The 19,726-nt window shown below is 27.7% G+C and overlaps 3 protein-coding genes across 8 annotated transcripts; all 3 read left to right on the forward strand.

The window, feature by feature from the left end:
• The first annotated feature begins 4,168 nt into the window (after nt 1-4,168).
• On the forward strand, nt 4,169-7,385 carry LOC141524940 (uncharacterized). Its single transcript, XM_074239127.1, has 9 exons — nt 4,169-4,252; nt 4,398-4,487; nt 4,555-4,617; nt 5,262-5,327; nt 5,408-5,449; nt 5,532-5,603; nt 5,666-5,784; nt 6,260-6,414; nt 6,886-7,385. The coding sequence occupies exons 1-9, from the start codon at nt 4,169-4,171 to the stop codon at nt 7,017-7,019; spliced, it is 825 nt and encodes a 274-aa protein (XP_074095228.1). The 3' UTR covers nt 7,020-7,385.
• Nucleotides 7,386-8,402: 1,017 nt separating this feature from the next.
• On the forward strand, nt 8,403-13,217 carry Geko (geko). Of its 6 annotated transcripts, none has more exons than XM_074238736.1 (5): nt 8,403-8,594; nt 9,272-9,342; nt 9,658-9,917; nt 10,450-10,582; nt 12,622-13,217. In XM_074238736.1, the coding sequence occupies exons 3-5, from the start codon at nt 9,713-9,715 to the stop codon at nt 12,791-12,793; spliced, it is 510 nt and encodes a 169-aa protein (XP_074094837.1). In that variant the 5' UTR covers nt 8,403-8,594; nt 9,272-9,342; nt 9,658-9,712; the 3' UTR covers nt 12,794-13,217. The 6 variants fall into 6 exon arrangements, with proteins under 6 accessions (XP_074094837.1, XP_074094835.1, XP_074094839.1 ...); XM_074238734.1 differs by having other exon boundaries at nt 9,673-9,917; XM_074238735.1 differs by lacking the exon at nt 8,403-8,594 and adding an exon at nt 8,705-8,723 and having other exon boundaries at nt 9,673-9,917.
• A 2,421-nt stretch (nt 13,218-15,638) lies between these two features.
• LOC141524730 (uncharacterized) lies at nt 15,639-19,638 on the forward strand. Its single transcript, XM_074238747.1, has 5 exons — nt 15,639-16,429; nt 16,747-17,073; nt 17,682-17,874; nt 19,164-19,326; nt 19,403-19,638. Exons 2-4 carry the CDS (start codon nt 16,887-16,889, stop codon nt 19,297-19,299), a joined length of 516 nt encoding a protein of 171 aa, XP_074094848.1. The 5' UTR covers nt 15,639-16,429; nt 16,747-16,886; the 3' UTR covers nt 19,300-19,326; nt 19,403-19,638.
• Nucleotides 19,639-19,726: the final 88 nt, after the last annotated feature.

Raw genomic sequence — 19,726 nt, forward strand, 5'->3', positions numbered from 1 at the left:
TAACAACCCTCAATTCCATTTCTCTTATATATATATTTCGTTTAGTATACAATGCTTCTCCTTACGGTTGGTTACCCCTTGACTGACAGCCCTGAGTTTTTTGGTAACACACTTGTGAACGCCAATGTTCAACTTTCATGTTAAATTCTCCACCACCCTCACTCGGGCTCAATGGATAGTTTTATTTGTACTCGTAATGTTTATACGTATATAAATTTATATGTATGTACACGCATTGAGAGCGAGCGCTAGTGAAAATTCTCGGGGAACACAGTGTCAGTATTGTTACGCTTTCACATTGTAAAAACTTGTGACATGTCAATGACATGCGGTTGAAACAAGTGGCATTGTTAAATCGCTGTTGAATTTCATCATCTTCCAATTAAATTTCGCATATCAACGTAAGTTAACTTATCACGATAAGAATAAATAATTTAGAAAAAATTGACAATTTAGTTGATAAAATTTTTATCAGATCTTTAAATTTTGAGGCTTTTCAAATTTTGTAATATCAATGATTTATGAATAATATTGATACCGATAAAGTTAGGATAGCTTTGGTAGATTCCGTGGTATAAAAAGAACAAATTATAAAATGTAAATACTCGAAGGAAAATAAAATGAACGGAAAAGTATCGGTAAACATTTTCTGAAGCTTTGATTTTTATGCCAATTTAGCTCTGACCATTTATATCTCAAGCCTTTACTTGTTTTACTTTACCTACTGAAAAATAGTGTGTGTTCAACGGGCGAAATATTTTTGCAGTGGCCTCTCCCCCTCTGGCCACGTACTGCCAGCGATTCAATTCCAATAGTACACGAGGCATGAAATAAGTGTACACAAATTCCCCTTGCTTCGCTCTGCTCTAACATATCCGCCTACCACCCCCTGGTTCACGTAGATACTGTAGTATTTTTCCACATTACCACAACAGCGAACGGATTCCACCGTCGAATGACATATACACACACACTGAAAATAGATACGCGAATAGGGGATGAAAAAGTAAGCGCGAATTACGTGCTCGAAACTCAATTCGTTGCATACACATGCTCTTATTCTTTTTTTACTTTCATTGTTATTATTACTTGTGTTGTTATTATTATTTTCAACCCATCCGAAGAGGTCTGATTCACAGTGAAGAGGAACGAATGGCAGAAGTTAGCACACCGGAGATAAAAATCTCTATTCCACGTTCGTTGTTATAAAACTATTAAGATATAATCTTAGCGACACATTGCTTCACACCGAAACACAACGATGGCATTTTTATTTTTGCTAATATTAACGAAACAATTCAATTATTTTTTTAAATAAATTTTTTGTTGAAACTACAATTAATTGATAAAAAAAAAAAAAATTTGTCAAACCAACAATATTTTGTATTTAATAAAAATTTTTTCCTCGTGAATCGACATCAGGGAAACAAAATGAATTAACAAGAACTAAAGACTGAGGGTGGCAAAATCCACAAAAAAAATCCCTTAGCTTAATAACGAGCAATTATTTATTTTTTTTGATTTTTCGGCTGCCTAACCAGAGAGCCAAGCCTTGTAAAAAATTTTATCTGGGTATATTTGTTCATAATGAAGTAACGAATTTACCTAGAGGGTATAGTGTTATAGACTTTAAGAAGATACACGTCCAAGTTAAGTCTTGAGTGTATTTCTTGGTCGCTACGGGGACTTAATTATCTAATTAATTAACCTCAATCAGAACGATGAGTAATTTCTCGGTTGGATGGCGCCTTTGGTTTCTCTTGTCTCTTCATATATTTGTATATACATATACATGTATAGGTAGAGTGTACAAGAAGAACGAGGAAAGAAAGAGGAGAATGAAGACATGGCAGAAGCAAGAAAGCTGATTGGAAGGACAGAGTAGTATGAGACGCCGTCGCGAGAGGACGCTTTGTGTACAGGAGACTTAGACTCGTTCTTGTCACACCGTGACTCAAACTTGAAGCTTCCGAGAGGAATAAAAGGTGGATGAGAAGTGAGCAAGGGGGAGAAAGGGGGTTGAATTACGGTTGGCTACACGGCAAATCGATTATGTCTCCCGATGCCGACATTACCGAGTTCTGCGGCTGCTTCTCAGCCTCTACTCAGTATTATATCTGTGTACAGATACTCTTAGCTTCAGTATTGTTTTCTCTCTCGCGGCTTGTTCTGCTGGTACAGGATCATCGACCGTACTCTTATCTCCTGTCTCCACTTCGAAGAGCCAACTTTTCAGATCCACCGTTTCCAGGATGAATTTAAACGTTTTATCTGACGTGTCTCTTCGCATTCACTGTGTGAATTGATGAGAGCCTGTTATTAGTGACAATCAATTATTTTTTTTATTCCGGTAAGTAATTACTAATGACATCTGCAAGTAATTTATTGAACTGTAATCACGAAAAACAATTTATCAATTTGTTAGTATATTATTTTAGGTTGAAAATAATACGTGTTGACTTTTATAGATCGGAATATTATTATTTAAATTATTTTATCCATCCGTAAAAAAAAGTTTTAACAGAAAATTTAGACACTAATTAATATTAATAAAATAAATAAATAAAGATAAAAGTCAATCTCAACTTTATTTATTTTGAACTGAAAGTTTTAAGGGTGAAAATAAATTACAGCGGTAGTAGCGTATATATATATATATATATATATATATATATATATATATATATATATATATATATATATATATATATATATGCCTGTATAGTAATAGAATCTAGTCCCCTCATATATTAGCATTCGATCAAATAAACAGAGATTAGCACATGAAAGGTCTTTATAAGCTTTTTATAAATACAGCGATCGATAATGACATAATAGGCCCAAGTACCTCAGCATGTGTGAGTATTACCGAACCGAGACTATATTGATATATATATATATATATATATATATATATATATATATATATATATATATATATATATCAGACTATATTGATATATATATATATATATATATATATGTGATGAAATATAAATATAACATTTATATAAGAGATAGAAGATCTCTGATGCGGCACTTGTCATTTCCCATGACGCCTCACGGCTCAGCTTGACTAACTAAATACGAATAAGTTAGCCAAACAGACCTCAAGCTAGGGTTAAACGTAGTTTAATGTCTCCCTACAAATGTATAATAAGAGACTAAAGTACAGTGTACCCAAAACAAACAGTAAAATCAACTGTAAAAACAATTAAATAATTCTGTCCTTAAAAATTTATTGTGTCAAGCCAGAGTTGTTTATTAAAAACACGTTACCGTAAGATTAGATGTTAAAGACTACTTTTACTATTTTTACTGTTAATCCCTCTTCAATTCAAGTGTGATAATTTTTTTGGGGAGTTACGGTCATTCTTTAAGAAAGATAGAAATTGGTTTTGTAATTTTAAAAATAAAAATTATAAATTTTGGGGAACAGTTTTTCGTTAAAGTAAAGGGTTGATGTGAAGTTTTTTGACAGAGGGGATTTCTATGGCCGGAGAATTTCGATAACGGACCCTAAGGCCATGCTGTGAATACGAGATTAAACGTCGTTAAATTAATAAGTTTCACGGATAGTAATTATGGCAAGGAAAATTATTACATCCTTGTATGAATGATTAAAAACATGTATGAGGATGAAAATTGCTTTATGAGACCCTCTTGCGCGTGGTTTGAATCCTTCATATCATTATTTTGAAAAATTGAATATTTTCGTGTACCGGAAGTTCAAAACGTTGCATAAAATAAAAAATAGGAGAAATAATATTATCGAGTGTATCTAAAATTAAATTAAATTGATTGCCTACTCTCAAATTTATCAGAAAGTCAAAGGAGAAGTTACTGAACTAAATTTGATTGAAGTCTGAAGAGTTTGCCATTTGATAAAATTAATATTAAAAAATTTAATTTTACTGAAATAAAAAACAAATTGAAATTTAAATTGAAGTTGAACTCTGATTAAATAAAAAATTAAAAACTAAAAACATTAGCGGCCAAATTCAGAGCAATAGCTGTCGCAATGTCACAAACTCATTTACTGTTTAATTAAAAATTTTTGTTATAGTAATTAAATGATAGAAGCACAAACAGAATTTAACGAGAGTATAAATAATATTGCGCACACTTCAGAGTAATTTATAAACGCTAATGGATTGTCGAGTTCATCATGTACTCGCAAAGGCAATATTATTTTTCTCGGCTGGCCAGGTCGCATCCAATACTCAAATTCATTAACGTTTATGATCGTCAGGTTAGTCCATTTTATTCCGTCACAGAGACCATCCGTTTTGATAGACTAATCTGTTTTATCTTTTAAAGCAACATATTTATATTTATATATATATTTTTTTTCACTTTCTATCCATCTACTTTTTAATGTCATACAATTCTTTCAGTCGTTTATACGTGAATATATTTTGGATAACATCTTTATTTGCGTTTTTGCATATATATTTTTCTACGTTACTCTTTGGTACGCCAATCGGGTAAGATATTCATCATTAATGCAACAAATATTAAATTAAATCTTGACACGTTTTTTTTATGGAGTAGGTTATGAAGAGAATTGAAAAATCGAATCAAGAAATGCTGACTACTGTTGAGGAAAATAGAAATGTAAGTGGTAAATTAAATGTAAGTCAGAATTTTTACAGAAAATCCAAAGAGTCTGGATCAATTTTTTAAGATAGTTTAAAAATTTTTATAACAGTTTAAAAAATTTTCAGCTTTAAAATTTTTTTTCTATCATTATTATTTTTTAACTAAAATAGTAGCAAAAAAATTTTTAATAGTTTCTAGATCAATGTTTTCAATATAAAAATATTTTTTACAACGTTAGTAGTTAATAAGAATGAATAAATAATTGAAAATTTATTCTAAAAAAGTAAATTGAATAATTTAAATTGACCCCGATTACGTATTTAAATTTATCATCTACTTTCTTCGATTATAACAATAGTTTAGCGAACGAGTGATTAACATTTCTGTTAGAAAATTTATAATTTCCAACATACCGACGTTAAATTTAAAAATTTAACGTCGAAAAATCAAAAATGTTCGCTTATTAAAAATTAAGATTAATTTACAGCTCTTAATGAATCGTAATTAAGATATTTTTAAATTGAGAGATAAAAAATATGTCTTATCTTATTGATGTAATAAAGTTTCTATAATTGACCCTTCTATAACGAGTTCTATTAACTACAATGAAAATTTATAACAGTAATAAAATTTGAACATGATACAATTATTTATTATAGAAATTAGCGGATGTGGTTGCTTTGAAAAATAAACGACAAGAGTACGAAGAAGTGGTAATGAAAGCCGTGAGTATAGTAAAGATAGAAATGAATTTAATTTAAATAAAATAAATTGTCTTCGTTAACCGAAAAATAAAAAATTGCAGAAAGGAGCACAGAGAATCACGGCACGGCATTTAGAGAACGAAGTATGCATATTAAACAATAAATAAAACTCTATATCGATGCATTATTTATCAGTTAATTTAAATGGATAACTGATTGTTGCAGATAAAGAAGATAAATTATGAATTGATGATGACGACCGACAAGTTGGAGGCTTTGGAGAGAATTATACAGAAAGTAAATATTCAAAATATTGCTTGTGCCGGTTTTTAAAAACAAAAATTGTTATAAAATATTAGATGAATTTCAGCGGACGACTGGTGAAAAATCGCGCAACAAGGTCCTCGAGCTTTCACAGCAGGAAGGTGAATGCACGGAAGGTTCGAACTTTGTCACAGACTCGCTTGAAAATGTCAAGGTATCCGTTATAATTATTATTCATTTTAGTAATTAATTTTATGCGTTTATAGTATGGTCATTTGCATTCTAACAAAATGACTATCGGTTTTACTGCATTGATAATCTAATAATATAACAATACACTGCAAAAAATTTTTGGAATGAATGACTTTTAATTGATTTGTTCCTTCCGGGATAAAATTCATTCCGAGAAATGTTTTATTCATCTTCGTAATAAAAACAACTCTAAGGCGTGAATTCTTTGATTTTTTATTCAATAAAAATTTAAAAATGCATGTTTAGAGATTTTTAAAATTAATATAACTTTTTTTCTTAGTTTGGTACAATAAATTAATTTTAATATTAGAAAAAAATTGCATCAACTTTTTTTTATTTTTATATAGTGAAAATTCACTCTAAATTCATTTCCAATTTTTTGTAGTATAGAAATATTAATAATAAAACAATAATGATAATAATAATTATAATAAAAGATTATGGAACCGTCATTCCCGTCAACAACTCCACCGCCACGGAAATACGGTATCTTTGTCCCTCGACCGATTAAGGGACGTGGTTCACCTCCGAGAATCGGATTCAAGTAACATTGCATCTGCTGAAGTTTCTTCTGACTCATCATCACATGACAGTAAGTTTAATTTTTTGATTTTCAACATTAAAAAAATAAAAATGGCCTTTTAATATTTTTGTTTATAAAAAATCATAAAAAAGTGTTTAGATTTTTAAAATTATAAATTTGACTTGTATGTAAAAAACAATGGACCTGTTAAGTCATTGATAATTTTTTTTTGTAAAATAACAGTTCATAAGACTACTGCCGAGAAAAAGATATCTCCTTGAAATAAGGAACATAAATTTGAATACATTATATTATTAAAATTTTATATAGATATTTAAAGACGTCCAGTCTAGACTTCGTGAGAGACGACTATTCGTATAAATCAACGATAACACATTCCTTTCATTATATATATATATATATATATATATATATATATATATATATATATATATATATATATATATATATATATATATATATAAATTTAAAAATATAAATATAAACACAAACACAAAGACTAATCTCTGATTTATTTAGATCCACGCGACAAAGTAAGGATATCTAAACTAGTGGAGAAAAAAAAGATCCCGTTGGACTTGACATCGCGAGTTGCTAAATCATTATTGGCTCCGATATTTCGTGGGACAAGAACCATTAAATCTTTATTTTAGCTGATATACTCTTTGATAAATTATAATACTCAAAAAAAGAAATTATAACAGTTATAATATAAAAATTACAAATTTAAATGAGCGATTTATTATTCAAATAACATTGTTTAGTGAATGTTAATCGATAAATGAGTTATCTATGTATAACGCTCGGGATTTTTTTTAAATACATTTACGTCCTTGAATGCAGACTGTAATTCTCGAAAATAAATAATTCAATCGTATTGGATCGTAATTGAATCTTACGTAATTAAATAAGTAAACTCGTGTTTATGTTGTAGCAAATTACTTGCAATGCCATTTTCCAGATAATTCTACATTTTATCATTAAATTAATAATTTTTGTTAAATGGAAAATTTTTTTAGTGTCATTTGAAAAAATATTTACACATGTGCATGCTATTTGTTGTTGAGAAATTTTTTTTAATTTTATACTATTTTAATTTTAATGCAATATATACTTTTATAATTGAAATTGTACCCGTTGTTTTTTTTTTTTTTTATTGAAATTGAAGCATTCATGCGTCTTTATCACAATTAAGTAATCTAATTCACAAAAATTTCTAAATAACTAATTAAAAGCCCAGAAAATGACAGCAATGAAAGCGTAACAATTATTTTGTAATGAAAGATAAAAAAAAGTAAGTATTTAAAAATTTCATAATATTTTGAAAAACTAATTCTGATTTTAGAATTATGAATGCTTGCATCAAAAATTAAAAATCGATAATAAATATATTGAAATCTTAATAACTTTAATTTAAAATTTTTTTTGTATTCATTGATGAAAAAAATTCATTTGATCCGAGATAAAAACTTGAACCAAAAAAATTATTTTGAAGAATTTTATAGTCTTGGATAATTATTTAACTTCACGGTCATCTGGTTCTTTTTCAATAAAAATGTTATATTTAACATTTTAGTATACAAGTTTTTTCATTATTTTATTTTTAATGAACTTTAAGAAAAAAAAATATATAATAATTAAAAAAAAATTCTAAATATAATTTCTATGGCTTGAAGCATTGTGAATTGTGAAACTTAATGTTAAATTTGCTGCTTGAATTAATTTGATAAAAATGATTTTTCTACTTCAAGATTTTTTCCGTTGAATGAAGTTAATTTTCCATCCGATACTAATAATACAATAATTTACAATTTCAAGCAGTCAAGTGTGAGAAGAAATGAATAAATGCGAAAACAAGTCAAGTCCTCTCTGCCGGTAAAAGATTGAATTTTCACTGTGCAGGTATGAATCGAGATCCAAGATTGAGAGTTTAAATTAATAACAACTAAACTACAACTATCTATATAATTCTGGCACGATATCACCACTAGATTAGTCTCTCTGCCTTGCAGTAAGTTCTCAGTGGCTTAAACTTTTAGCTCATTCGCAGTTAATTCAGTGAACCGGATTGACGTTCACCAGTTCACTAATTTACTAGTTATACGCACGTTTGCTGTTTACGGTTATTATATTAATAAATGTTTAGCTAACTCTGTTTTTATTTTTGTTCGCGTGTGGCTTGAATAATCTATCGCTTACGGATTAATGGGTGTCCTGGCCATAAATAAGTAAGTGAATAGATAAAGCAATTAAGTGACTCTTTAATATTATAATTCAAATATCGTATTTCTGGAATAATAAGGAATAATTATTAAATAAATCGCAAATTATAGTGAACTTGATTTTTTTTTAGTTATGTAAGTGTTAATTCTTAATGCTGGTGTATAAGTTTTTACGTCATAACTCGGTGTGATTCGTAGCAGCTTCATCTGATTTTATCGCTTTATGAAATACGGCATCGAGTGTCTAATTATAAATACGTTTATTGAGATTATTTTATTTTTTTTAGCAAAATATGCAAAATCATATATTTATCCATTATTTATAATGTATATAAAAATTTTTCTGTAAATTATTAATTATTAATTATCAAGTTTGTTAAATATTTTTGATAATTTTAAATGAATTAATCTAAAATAATTTTTTGGTAAAATTTGAAGAATTTTTTATTTAAAATGAAATTAAATTTTGTTCTTATGCAAATTAAAATAAAAATTTAGTCATTCCTTTTAAATTTTTCTAGAGACAATGTTGTTGATTTAAAAAAAAAAAATTTTTTTTTTATTTTTACATTAGAAAAAATTTTTTTTTGAAAACAAATATTGATTATAAGAGAATATTTTAATTAATTTAATAAATACATTTTATTTTTAATAAAACAATAAACAAAAAATGAAAAAAAAAGTCATCGCTATTCAACAATTATTTCAAACAAAGAGTGGGAGCAAGAAGAAAGTGAGAGTTTAGCATTGCCTTGTAAGTTAAATTCTTGTATTCAGTTGTGAGCGAACGAGTTTTGCGAACGTACTAAATTCGCTTGTATTACCTTGTTTGTTATTTTAAATTTATACTCTCATCACTGCCATTATCGTAAATATAATAACGTATCAAACTATTAATTTCTCATTCAATAAAATTAAATTGCATTATAATCAAAATTTACAACTTTTCAGTAAATCAAATACTCGCATTAGTTTACTGAATTAATACACGCAAAATAAAGAAATCAAATGTAAAAGATTATTGAAAAAAAAGAAATAAGAAGTAAGTTATTTATTGATATAAATGTAGTTGTAATTGTTGAAGGTGATTATCGAAGGCTTTGGTGATCTTGGAATAAGCAACAATGGTTGTAGACACCGGAACAGTGAGATTAGTTATATTTATTGGAATGTTCCTAGTATTCGCTGGGGATTATACTAGTCTAATAAATTCTGTTTTTGGCAATGGAATGGAACGAGCCAACTCGTCTATAAGGTTGCAAACCTCGAGCTCTAACACCGAACGTGATTCGTTGATTACTGACGGTAAAAAATTAAATGATGATAATGGTAAGAATCATTTGCAATTATAAACTTATAGGCATAGTTTAATTTAATCAATTAAAAGAATAAAATAAAGTAAAATTTTTTAAATTAGTTATACTAATTTTACCAAATAACTGTACATAATTTTTGCGCAGAAAATAAATTTTTCCAAGAATTAGCATGGAAATTCTTCAGACGCACTTTTATAATTTTTATTTTACGTTTTTTAATCTTCTCACTTTTATAGATCAAAGTTGACAAATGTCTTATTTTTTTATCTTGATAAATTATAACTCAATTTCTATATTTTTTTCAATAAGAAATATGAATTCTTTTCTATTAATATCACAAAATTTTAAATTTAGATAATTTAGATAATTTTAATTCTGAATTAAAAATCCAATCATACAATTTGTAATTAATTTATTTTTTTTATCTGTTTTGATTATTTGTTAACTACTATTAACTTTGATTTAAAATTTAGTATCGCAAAAAATTTTACTTTTCCCTATTTCCAAACAAACAACCACATTACTAATATATTTATTTCAAACAGTAATGTCACGGAGAGAACAAATAATGATGACAATAAAAACCGCATGTCTGCCAAAACTTATTTGCGAGTTAACGGCATCGTCGCATCAAGTTCAATTAAGTGAGATGGAAAAATCACTCCTTAATTTAATCAGGTAATCCTCATTTCAATAAAATAATGAAAAACATTCTTTCATTTACTTCACACAATGCAAATTTTACGATGTAACAGCCAAAGCTTTTAAACTCACTTATCATATCATTTTAACGATCTGAACGTAAAACTTCTACTATACTAAAAGCTAGGAGCCAATTACAAATAATTAACGATGCCGTGGCATTAAATAATTTTTATAACTCTCTGCATTACTATACACATACATTTATTGTGGATAATTATTATGAATAAGCATAAACGCAAATTTTAATATACTTTGTTTGATTTAATGGTGACATTTAAAATAAAATAAAGTCGTTGGTCTTGCATTTATGCGGATTTCCTCTTAATAAAATGCTAAATCCTACTTATACTTTCAACTTCATGGTCGCTGCACTCACGGCCACTTTCACGACTTTCGTTTACCCGTGTAATAACTCTACTAGTAGGTAATATTGTATATACAGCGACTCATTCTATTCTAGACCTGTCTGCTAGTTACTTCCGTATACAACTTCACTATTTTCTCATTTTTTTTTTAATTTCAATAGTCACTATTTTAAATAAATAAATAAATAAATAAATAACTCAAGTTACTTTTTTGCCTGTTAATTCGAAAGTTTAAGTTTAATTCAATTACTTGCAATTATTAATTAATAAGCAAATTTTTTATTTAAAAAATTGATGACCAAATTTATGATTTTGAACTAAAATAAAATAAATTATTCACTTCCTTAGTCACGATAAATTTATTCTATAGTGTGTTATATATTTCACTCGAAAGGTCTCAAAGTATAACGATAGCAAAAACGACGACCTAAATGTGAAAGTAACTCCCTGAAGTATTACACAACAGTTCCAAAAATTGAGGTTGTGTCTGGTTTGGTATTACGTTCACGTTCTCTCGTTTTTTGCATAACAACTATATAATGTCTCGAAAAGTCATAGAGCCTATATATATATATATATATATATATACTCGGGAGAATATTTTGTACACTTGGGTTTATATTTATTGACATGAGTTAAAGGTATAAGTTTAAATTACACGAGCGGCACTTAACTGTGACCACTTTCCTCGATTATTCAACACCGAAACTTTCTCTTCATCATCTTGGCATCAGCGTGACGAACGATAGTATAATAATGCTATATAATAACTAATACCGAATAGTGATTGTTACTAGTTAATATAATACGGTATCTTACACTCTCACTCACATACTACGGGAAATAAGATTATTTTTTACTCTATTCATTATCTATTATTTATTTTTACACACGCGATTCGGATGTCCGATCTTTATTGCTTGCCGGGTTTGTGTTAAGAGATTAATGTCAACAAACTCATGGAAAAAAAAATTAAATATTTTTTTTTATTCTCAAATTTTCTAGAAAAATTGACTTTTTGTTTAAGTGAAACAAGCATTAAGTCTAAAATGATAAAATAATTAACTTGATTTAAAAAGAAGTCTTGACTCAAAAAAATTAGTTTGAAAAATTTTTTTAGTTTGAAATATGCTTCGCGTTATGAATCGTGCAATATAAAACTTAGCCTTCAATTCTATTCCCTTAAAGATACAATAGGGTAATGAGATAAATGCTTTTAATTGACAAAAAATTAGTAGTCAAATTGCGTTAACCTTGCATGAAATAGTACTTGTTTTAGTAACTAAGAAAGTAAAAGGTAACTTGCCTTGTGCTTATTTATTTTTTTTCCTTTTTTACATAGTAATAACCATTAGTGTTTACTTTTTTTTTAAACAGCCTATTGCAATATTTATTTGTATAAATAACAACTATCACTGCAACTATTGAAAAAATTTATAAAAAAGTGTTGGGTTGAATTTTTTATCAAACAATTTTTAAAGTATCTTTTATATCTTAATTTGTCCTATTGAAATTAAGAAATCAAATGATTGATAATCTGATAATTAAAAAAAAAGCTAGACTATTAATGAGTATATAATTAAAAATATATTTACACTTTATGATTGTTATATTGCGACGGTCTAATTGTTTTTTAAAAATTCACAGAGATACAAGTTTATCAACAATGGCGGAAGTTGCTTCAAGGTATCACTTCGCCGCACATATGGGTCAACTTATTGCCGGTATCGAAGGTCAAGGCTGCCACAACTTTTATCCTACGTGCCCGTTACCTCGTTCCAGTGTTCTCAGTATGATGAAAAAAATCCGTCTACGTTAACGATTGATTATTTATTTATTTGCCTACCAACCTGCCTATCTACCCTAACAAGGACATTAATTATAAAAAATACCAATTCAATACTGAAAAAAATATGATCCGCGGGTCATTTGATTGTGGTATCTGTGATACAATATTTAAATCATTAGGTGTAAATTTAATTTTAAAAATTACTTATAGAATTTGACATGTCAAACTTTGTTGTATTCCATTTATTTTTAATGTTATAAGTAATTGTATTATTATTGCCTTCGTTTAATTATTAAGTGTGTTGTTTATTTTGTAATTTATTATTAATTTGATGGGAAAATTTTTGATTGTATTTTTGACAGAAACTAGCTTCGAAAATTTTATTTGTATATTTTTAATTATTATTAAATGATTTATCAATTATGATTATATTTAAATAAAAAAATAATTTATAGCTAGAGTTGTTACTATATTTAATGAAAAATTTTTTATTATTAAAGAGTTTACTGATTTAGAAATTAGATTATCGTAAATGTTCTATTTTATTTCATTTTTATCGATTTTATTAATTTTTACGAATGTTTCAATTTTTTTTCACAAAATCGTTTAATAAAAATATTTGAAACATTTTCCTAAAGTTATTATTTATTTAAAAATATCAAGAATGATTTAGAAATAGCATAATAAAATAAATGAAATTTTCATTTATTTTTAAGAAAGAAATATTATTACTGGCTCTAAAAAAATTAGTTTTATATTTTAGTTAACAATTAAATAATGAGGAAAAACTAAAGAAAAACTTTTAAAAATTTTCCAACTAATAAAAAAATTTTATACTGACACTAAATACTTAAGTTATTTGATATTCTGGTAATATTTTCGTACTATTAGTACAAACTCTAAAAAATTATAATCTATTATATAAATCCAGGCCAATCCAAAACATCTTCATTTTTGTAACGCGTTTCAATTCTTAATAACACATTAATCAAATACCCCAAAAGAATTTTTTTTATACAACCCAAATTATATCACGCGTCAACAGCCAATTAAATAATTTTTGTCTATTCTCAAGGCCAAGAACAAAAACTCAGACCTCACAAAAACTCATGTCTCAATGTCTTACTCTTTTATACAAAATACATCTAACAAAACTATCTACAAAAAAGCGAAACAATTAATTAAACTTTATTAAAAAAACTTTCGTATATAACCAGAGCTCGCTCGAACTAAAAGGACCATAAGTTACTAAACTTACAAAAGTCCATCCTCTAAATTCGGTTTTATGTCTGGTGTCATGACAATTGGTATAAGTATAAGTATAAATATATATCAAACTTTCAGCGTATTTTCTACAACTAATACAACGTAAGTAAACGTAAATAATATTTTTAATTAAATATGAAGATTGTCTTGGTCATTTTCGTCTCGTAATTATTATTTAGCGTCATTTAAAATATCTGAGAACTCGTTGACGTGCCAGAGACAAAAACATGAATTTCCGTAATTGTGTTGTGTCTTTACTTGTATTAGTAAATATATTTATGTGTGTATATACACATATATTTGTGTTTGTCACACAAATGAAAGAGGAAACTCTTTTGACCCCTATGTCCATCAAAGTTTTCCAATTATCCGAGCAATACTGTCCAGCATTTAGGTTGAATACTAGCTTTAACCTCCTACAGAGCAAGAGCATTTACCACTGATGAAATCCTCGCTCATTCAATTCCTACAGCATAATTGCAAATACTCACTGGCTATTGAGAGATTAACGATAACTCTGAATACTCTTAATACTATCTACTAAATTACAACTTACTCTTTAGTTATTGTCATCTTTCATTTATATTCCGTCCTTATTCTCATACTCACTATCATTATCATTATTATTATGATTATCATTACTGACCTCCGGCTCGTAAAAAATAAAATCTATTTATGGTGATAATTTCAATTCAGAGTGAGATTTTTATTTATTAATTATTTTAACATTGGTTGCATCACACTATAAAAAATATAGAGTGAATTTTTTCTCCCCGAGTGCCGGAGTGAAGAAATACAACACTCCGCGTACGAAGTAGATCTGGAGTTTTTTTTTTTTTTTTTTTTTTTTTTTTCCAGCGGATTTTTATCTAACGAGAGTAATATTATATATAATATGTACATATAACAGTTTATAATTATACCAAGCTTAATTCGAAATTCCGTGAGCCTTTAAGCCGATGAGCTTACGAGTTAATGCGTGTATATATTTATGTATGTATGTGCATGCAAATAATTTGAATTGCTGTATAGAAGCAGAGGCATTGCAATTTCTCTAATCAATCGGATTTTTATTCATCGTCTGTCACAGTAAGTGCGTTTACGTGATAGAAAGTTTTGTACCGATTATCAGTAATTTGTACACTCGCGGAAACGACCAATCGATAACAATTACAAAATATATCCTTACATCAATATTAAAACGTCTAATTACATAATGTCGTAAGGTGTTCAACACACATCTAGGATATTGATTTCTCAAGTTATTTTAAATTCAAACATACACTTTTTATTTTTGACTAATGTTACTGGAATTACGCGATTTACGAGTATCGAGAAATGTGACATCATTTTAATCAATTGGTTTTTAATTTTTAATATTTGTTTGCTTTAAAGTAATAAGAATTTTTGAAAATAAAATTGTTATAAAAAATTAAGCTTTGATTGAAAAATAAATTTTCAGAGGAAAAATTATTATGACATAATTTTTGAATAATAAAAAATAAATTCTGAATTAAAATTCTAATCAATATAAAAATATCAATCTGAAAAATTTTAAATTACATTCTCCTGTTGGATTTGCATTTGATAAAATGAACTCTAATTTTAAAAAATATATTTAATTATAGAAAATTATATATAATTTTTCTGGATTAATAATCTCTGTACTCCAATTATTATTTTATTTAATTATAGTGCTCGCAATATTTCATAAAATGATAACTATAACTCTTAGACGAGTTTTGCAATTGCAATGGCTGGTAATAATAACTTGATTAATAGTTTTAAAGTCCAATTAATCAAAAGTAAACTTTTAAAAATACATCAAAAATTATAAAATCATTCTATCTCTCGACGTTAAAAATAAATAACAGTAAAAATAGAAAATTGATCATTTATAAATTAAAAATAATAAGATAAATTCAAAAAATCACAAATATGTATAATAGACTTGAACTTCTGTGACACAAAGTAATGAAACCTCGAGTAGTTGATAATATAAATATAAACAAACGGTGTTACAGTGGTGAGATACTACGTGCAGCAAAATGCTTTAATATAAATATATACTTTTGTGTAATAAATAGATGTATTCCGGTGTGTGTATAGTAAATGGTTTCTCGGCGTTTCGTAATCACTTGGCTCAGTGCATGAACCCAGCACCCAGTTCCATACAGTGTAAAGTAATATATAATAATAACAATCAAGTGGATACCTAAACCACACGTCGGTGGCCACGGTGGGGTAAAACACTTTCTCTTTGAATCCGTGCCTTGGCCAGACATCACAGTACTTCAAAATACTCTTAGCCAGTTTTTTATCAGCCAGTGAGCATTGTCGTGGTCTTAGACATTATTTGGTGTCGCTTTCAATACTCTGGTCCTTTGCTAACTATTTTCCGTACGTATTCATTGTTGCTATTTTTTCACCCTCAATCAATCATTTACCAAATCCCCGTCCCTTTCAATTATCATGAAATTTTTTTGACTGAATCAATTATTCTTCTCAGTTAGATAAAATACAACAAATTTCTATGAATAATTTGATTACACTCATGTAAGTTTTTATTTAAAAAATAAATTAGAGTGTGGATAATTTTTAATTTAAAATTATAAATAAAAAGTACATTTTTTTTAAATATTGACGAGATATTAATCAGTCATTGAGAATAAATAGTAAATATGTAGCATAATTTACAAATTTTCTTATTGTTGCAGACCTAAAGTAATAACAACGAGAGGGGATAGTGGATGAGACAGAAGCCGATTAGATTTGTAAATTAATAACCGAGAGAGGTTATTGAATATTCACTTTGATAATCAAGTGATAAAGGTGTATTGAACTAAATACTTGAGGCATGGAGTTATCACGTGTATGGATATTACTTGTGTGTTGCTTACTAGCAATAGGGCACGTTACATCCGCACCGAGTCCCCAGGAGCCGGCGTTTGAACTTCCAGTCCAATTAGTCGGATTTCCTGTCATCATTGCCGCTGTCAGAATTACTAATTTCATTAAGAAATTGGCCTACTCTCTCAACCCTCGTGAGTTTATTATTATCATAATATGGTATTAAATTTTGGCTTAGTCATTTTTTTTATGAAGAAACACGACTATAATGAAAAATTAAGATGTTGCATCAATTTTTTAATTAATAAATAGAATTAGTCATTGCACAAAATTTAGCATCACTTATAAATTGACTTTTTAATTAAATTGATGGTTTTATTTTTGTTGAGGAAGAAATTTTTTACTATTATGTGGATTGTATCATTACATGTTTTTAAAAAGTGTAAAATAAAGCGTGTTTTTCGAGTTTTATAATAATAAGTGAATAATAAATATAGGGGAAATAACGTGATTAATATAAAAAGGTAATAAATTGGAATCCGGACGTCCTTGTAAGCGAAAGTGTTGAATTCTTTAGTTAAAATATAACTTTCATGCTACTGTGTATCAAATTATATTCTTACGTCAAGTGTAATAATATATTAGATATCTGTATATTTTACTTAGATTAATTAATTTTATTTCACGCAATTAAAATCGAAAAAATTTTATTTTCGTTTTCATAGAAGTCGAAGTTAAGTTTTGTGAAAAATTCCGAGTAAAATGAATGATTTTCAATAATTTAGTGGAATTTTTTTTACAGAGACCTACATGGGACGAGGTAAAAGATCTGTGAGAGATGAGGAGATATTAGATATTGACCAAGTGGAGAAGAAATTAATTGCCGAAATGGGGGAAAAAGTTTGCATTTATGAGAGAACCTGTGCCAAATTTGCCGCTATTACACTTAAGAAAGGATATCGCGATCCGAATCTTGATTGGGATGAAATATTTAGGTAGTTATATCTTTTTTTGATTTTAATATTTAAAAATTTTTAAATTTGAATTGTCATACGGTTTGAGAAACAATTTATTTTGAATCATTGATATTAATTTTTTTACTGTATTTTTAAAAAGATTTTCAGATGATTTAACATTTAAAAACTCTTTTCTTATTAGTTAGAAACGTATTCAAATTTATTACGGAGTAGAATTTATTATTTCTAGATAATTAGAAAAAAATGTTTTCATCATAATTTTTTTTTTTTTTTTTGAGTGGTTATAATTAACCAATAAACATGAAAAAGAAATGAATTAGTCATCCGAATAAATTTATTACTACATTTAAAAATTTTTTTCAAAGCAATCACGATTTCATCGGCATAAAATTAACGATCGTAAAATAACAAACTTGATTAGACGACAAGTCCATTCCAATGACGAAAACAAAGGTCAAATAATAATTGACGGTTATAAATTTTTTTGCGAGGACAAAGGTGTACAAATTTTGCACTATACCTCATTCTATTACTGTATTAACGGCTAAAGTCCACGATTACAGAGTAGAGGACAGTGGTAGATAATCGTCGAATAAATAAATAACCAAGTGAGGGATTTGGGAAACGGGTAATAGCGTAAATCCGTCAGCTATTACCGAAAATAAAGCACCGGGAGACAAAAAATATACTTTAGTGTTTGGTCCTCGCTCAGTATCCTCGCTAATGGCACGAAAGCTCGACTCGTACTCGTAAAACCAAGATCGAGAGCTGAAGAGATACATCCACGGATTATCCGCGACATTTGTTTGTCTAAGTTCTAAGGACTCTATTGTATATCTACTCTGCTTTACTTCTGCTCTATTCTATTCTACTTTATTCTGTCTGTTTGTTTAGACGTTAGCTCTCTTGTAGCTTTACACTAAATTTTGTTGTAAGCAATGTCAGGTACAGATTGTCTTAATGGCTTGGCGCGTGTGCTCTAATGTATCTCGATAATTCTTTACTTACAGATCTACACTACACTACACTTAACACAATATACGATAAAAAAAATTAATTAGAAAATTCTTCAAATTTTAGACTATATCCATTACGTTTAATTAACTCGAATTAATTTTAGTTTCTGGAAATTCTAATTGCTTTAGAAATCAATGAAGAAGAGAATTAAATAAAAAAATTCATAGTAATAACACGAATTTCCGTTAATTTTTATAGCGTTTTAATAATTCTTGCGGTTAAATTTATCTAAAACTATAAACCATTAACAAAAATTAATAGTACTAACACAATAACTTTGTTAATTACAGTCAATACAAGTCGTCACCAGATCCAATGAAAGAAAATTATTTACTGAGTGTCTTTATGGGAGAAATAATTGGCAGCCCTCGACTTTGCCATCAGCTTTCTAAACGACGTGCTTGCGATGAAAATTTATCTGATTGATCATTTTCATCCGTTAGAAAAATTTATGTAAGTATTAATTTAAATTAAAGTAAAAAAATATTAATATAATTTCTAACCAACTAATTCCGACATTTCCCTACAGATTTAATGGAGAGGAATTGATGTGCTATAATTATTACTATGATAAAATTCGAACCTAGTAATTGTAAATATGTAATTTAGTAATCACAATCACTCTATAAACATAGTTGTGACTTGTGAAGCTGTGTATTATCTCGTCAGACGACAATTACCTCAGGTGTTTTAATATTATTATAAAATGTACTTGACTTAAAATTGTTTTTGTTATTTTTTTAAATAAATACATAAACAAAATTATTTATTTATTTGTTCATTGAAATATCGTTGTATTCGCGAACAAAATGTTTACGTAATTGAGATAAAATTGAAAAAACAAATTGGAGAG

Source organism: Cotesia typhae, unplaced genomic scaffold, assembly GCF_013202065.1.
Source record: "Cotesia typhae breed Kobodo isofemale line unplaced genomic scaffold, CoteBio_Ctyphae contig_23, whole genome shotgun sequence".
NCBI classification, from domain to species: Eukaryota; Metazoa; Arthropoda; class Insecta; order Hymenoptera; family Braconidae; genus Cotesia; species Cotesia typhae.

Bases quoted from the DNA above. Each gene is read 5' to 3' on its own strand.
- LOC141524940 (XM_074239127.1), top strand. From the start codon at position 4,169: ATGTACTCGCAAAGGCAATATTATTTTTCTCGGCTGGCCAGGTCGCAT. The intron at 5,604-5,665 runs GTAAATATTCAA...ATAAAATATTAG, and splicing joins TGGAGAGAATTATACAGAAA to ATGAATTTCAGCGGACGACT. The intron at 6,415-6,885 runs GTAAGTTTAATT...TGATTTATTTAG, and splicing joins TGACTCATCATCACATGACA to ATCCACGCGACAAAGTAAGG.
- LOC141524730 (XM_074238747.1), top strand. From the start codon at position 16,887: ATGGAGTTATCACGTGTATGGATATTACTTGTGTGTTGCTTACTAGCA. The intron at 17,074-17,681 runs GTGAGTTTATTA...TTTTTTTTACAG, and splicing joins GGCCTACTCTCTCAACCCTC to AGACCTACATGGGACGAGGT. The intron at 17,875-19,163 runs GTAGTTATATCT...TGTTAATTACAG, and splicing joins GATTGGGATGAAATATTTAG to TCAATACAAGTCGTCACCAG.
- Geko (XM_074238736.1), top strand. From the start codon at position 9,713: ATGGTTGTAGACACCGGAACAGTGAGATTAGTTATATTTATTGGAATG. The intron at 9,918-10,449 runs GTAAGAATCATT...TATTTCAAACAG, and splicing joins AAAATTAAATGATGATAATG to TAATGTCACGGAGAGAACAA. The intron at 10,583-12,621 runs GTAATCCTCATT...AAAAATTCACAG, and splicing joins TCACTCCTTAATTTAATCAG to AGATACAAGTTTATCAACAA.